General features: G+C 49.8%; 1 protein-coding gene across 1 annotated transcript; it reads right to left on the bottom strand.

Annotated features, from left to right (window-relative positions):
- Positions 1 to 2,006: 2,006 nt before the first annotated feature.
- On the bottom strand, positions 2,007 to 3,800 carry LOC136054126 (E3 ubiquitin-protein ligase Topors-like). Its single transcript, XM_065745206.1, has one exon. It carries the CDS (start codon positions 3,798 to 3,800, stop codon positions 2,007 to 2,009), a length of 1,794 nt encoding a protein of 597 aa, XP_065601278.1.

Here is a 3,800-nt window from a genome sequence, read left to right as displayed (position 1 = left end):
TGAAACAGTAAAACATCAACTTCTAATTGATTCCTTCCAAAGACAATTGTGCCCACTTACAATGCAGCATTACAAGAGCTGATGGGCTCTGAAGCCAGATAGAAATCTCACAATGGAAAAATATGCATAAGACAACTAATTAAAGCCATTTGAAAGGACTTTTGGTGCCTGACATCTGAGCTATTTGTGAAGAATGACTGAAATGACAGTCTGCCTTTCTGCAACAAGTATCTACGCAGGCACTTTTGAAACACACACAAGTGAAAGCTCTGCCAGATGCAGAAAAATGCCACAGGAACCAAAACAACAGCCCTAAAATACTGCAATATTGTTTACTCTGTGCTTTCATGTTGCCTTCTTGGCTGGCTCGCAGACAGGTAATTAATTTCTTGGAAAAAATGAAATGGCAAAGAATGAAACTGTAATAGCAAAATTACTACTCTGTCAAACACACTTCTGTTTGCCTCTTAAGACGCCCACATGGAACTCTGTGGGGAGAACAAGCATGACACAGCACATATAAAAGCATTTGGTCTTCGTTTCCCACTTCATGTCTATTAATATCTAAGTATTCCTATATTAAAAAAAAAAAAACAACAAAGAAATTACGAAGACAAAAGAGGTTTATTTCCCGCAAAATGGATAAACTGATCCAGAAGGTCTCGCTCGTCAATTCTGCCCTGCACTGCGCTGCTACCGGTGGTGAGGCCGGGAAGTTCCTAGAGCCTGCCCGGATCCCTTACATCGCTGAGCCGCCGCCGGATGCGTTTTCCCTCAGGCGCACGGACATCAAGGCCGGAGAGCCCCAGAACGGGAGAGGCTCCGCTCCATGAGCGCTGAAACGAAATGAGCGCTCCCACACCCGGCACGGACCGCCCCCGGCAGGAAGCACGAGGGGGAAGCGGAAAAACAGCCCCGGGGACCTCGGGCCGGGCCGGCACCGACAGCAGCGAAACCCGACGGGACGCAGCTCTCACCTCAACAGCCCTGCTGCAGCCGCACCGGAAGAAGCCCACCACCCCGCTTCCGCCGGATGTGCGCAGTGGCCCCGCCCAATAAAAATGGGGGTGTATGTGTCCCGTGACCGCGGAAGTGACGTAAAAGCGCCAGTCGTGGTGGGCGGGACTTAGACCAGAGGGTCACGTGGTTGGAAAGGCGCTGGGAGGTCCCTGGGCAGGCTGTCCCAGTGCCTGGCAACTCTCTCCCCTGCTACAACTTACGGCCATCTCCTCGGGTAACGTTTGATGCCTGAGAGAAGAGTCCAAACCTCACCTCATCACAGCCTCCCTTCAGGAAGTTGTAGAGTGCAGTGATGTCCCCTCTGAGCCTCCTCCAAACTGAACAGTCCCAGCTCCCTCAGCCGCTCCACATAGCCCTGCACTACATACCCCCTCACCATTTTCGTTGCCCTTCTCTGGACAAATTCCAGGGCTCCATATCATTCTTGTAGTGAGGGGCCCAAAACTGAACACAGTACTCGAAGTATGGCCTCACCAATGTGATAGAAGGTAAACAAGGCATAGGGGTTTGTCAGTAGGTTTCAGATGCACGATCTAGAGCTTTGCTGTTGGTTGACGTTTCTCTGCTGAGAGTATTTTCAAGTCCTAAAATAGGCTGCACGTGGCCTGGACCAGCTAGCAGTGCACCTTGCTACCATGCTATGCTGGTGGGTCTTCCCTCTCCAGCAGCCTAACCGAGCTCTGGGCACTCACCCATCACTCAACAACCAAAACATCATCTCAGGAGAATTCATCTTTGCTCAGTGTAGCCCCGGCACGCTGAAAGATTGGAAATGCACAGATGACAGACCACGGATTAAAATTCATTTATTTATTTATTTATTTTTAATCTTCATGTTTTATAAAGATTTCAGTGTGATCTGCTTGGATGGGGGTGCTGTTCAATGTGCATGTAGTTAGAAATCTCCACTTTTCAGTGGAGATAAATCACATACATTAACACAAGAGCACCATTTAGAATGGCTCGTTTTTTAAGAACTAAGCAAATTAACGGTGAAGTTTCTGGTGTTTCTTAGGCTTTCCAGAGGACTTCTGCTGCTTTTCCTTTGCGGACTCTCCCTGTTCTGACTTCTCCTCCTTCTTTTTCTTTGGTGGTGTCTCACTGCTCGCTTGGTTGTCTGTAGGGCTGCCTTCACTGAATGTTCTCTTGAGGCCATTTTGTCCCTTCAGACCCGTGCTCCCCTCCTCTGCATTCTCCAAGTGTCGTGTTTTGTATTTCCTCTTTACACAAGGCTTTTTGCTTCTCATTCTGTCCGTCTGTCCGGAAGAGCAGCTCGATGTGGTGTTTGATAGACTCCTTGACCTGCATTGTTCATAACGGGAGTCCTGTCTCTCACGGAGTCCCGACTGGCTCTGCAGATCTGTCGTTCCGGTGGGGGACTGGATCCTCAGTTCTGGATCAGCAGTCTCACTTGAACAGTGATCTTGAGACTCAGCCTCCTTACTGCAGGAGGAGCCATCTCTGGCTGCCTTTTGACTGCAAGAAGGGTAATCCCACTTGCACCCACTGCAGTAACAGGCTTTTTGGGAACAACAATCACTGCGTCTGCAGCTCGACTTCCTTTGGCCATGGCCTTTGTGGGGAGACGGTGATCTGCTTGAATCTTTGGAGGTAGTGCTCTCACAACTGCTGGAGTCTCTCTGGCTTTTTAGAGAGAGGCTAGTGTCACGAGGCCGTGACCTCGTGCTTCTTTTGCTCGGACGTTTGCTACCATCTCTGCTTCTGGCCTGTCTCTTTTGAAGCTGGTGTTTACTGTGACACTCCCTCCAAGGCCGATGGCCGTGACCATCATCCCTGTTCTGAGGACAGGCCTGCAGATTCCTGGTCTTTCTGGTTGATTTCTGGCGACAAGAAGAGCACGTGTCATCCATCCCTGGAGGCAGGCTCCAGACGGAGTCATTTGGAGAAGGATCTGTTATTTTCTCCTGGTTCTTCTGCTCATCCTTTGAGATTGTCTCCTTGACAACTGAGGGCAAGGGGCTTTGACAGCAGCTCCCGTGCTCCCTGTACAGGGGGGAGTGAGGTGATGAAGCCCTGCTCGATTCGTTGTCGCTCGAGCTACAACACTCGTTTGCCTCCTCTTCCTTCACATCTTCCCTCGTCTCCTCCTTGCTGGAGTCCTCCGAGTCTGAGAACTGCATAGACAGTGACCTCCTGGTGTAGAAATTAATACAGACACAGGGACCATGATGCTCTAATGAAGACTCGCTGCTACTGAAGTCGTTGTCGTGTAACTGACACTGCAGCAGAGTTCTCATACCAGCACAGTCCTCATCAGAGTGCTCTGATAACTCCCACAAAGAAGCTGTGGTTAAAATGAAGGACGAAGGCCCTGGGGTTTCATCATCCCAGGGACTCTGGCCATCACCAGAAAGAGGTGAGCCGTGCTCTGACCCAGGACAAGTAGTACTAACTGTTGAGTCTGAGCCACTTCCTTCCTCATCTGATGGTGTGGGAGAGTCGTCATAGTCATTCAGATCATCTATGTCCAAATTCCAAGGGCTCTGGGGAGGAGTGATGATGCTGCTGCTCTCAGCGCTGGACAAAGCGTTCTCTTCCAAAGGTCTGACTTTGTATTCCTGAAAGTCGTCTTCAGCATGAATTTTATGAAAAATGGAAGAGAAGGGATGTTTGCAGAGTGGGCATTCCACACTGGTCTCTGACCATTTTTGGATGCAGCGAAAGCAGAACCTGTGCCAGCAGTAACCTACATAGGCAACGTTGTCAAATCTGTCCAAACAAATGGGGCACGTAGAGTCAGAAAAGGTGTCCCCCGGCAT

The sequence above is a fragment of the Cyrtonyx montezumae genome, unplaced genomic scaffold (assembly GCF_038088225.1).
Source record: "Cyrtonyx montezumae isolate F1298 unplaced genomic scaffold, pur_monq_1.0 scaffold_34, whole genome shotgun sequence".
Lineage (NCBI taxonomy): Eukaryota > Metazoa > Chordata > Aves > Galliformes > Odontophoridae > Cyrtonyx > Cyrtonyx montezumae.
Note: the sequence above shows the minus strand (reverse complement) of the source record. Positions and strands in the feature narration are given on the sequence as shown.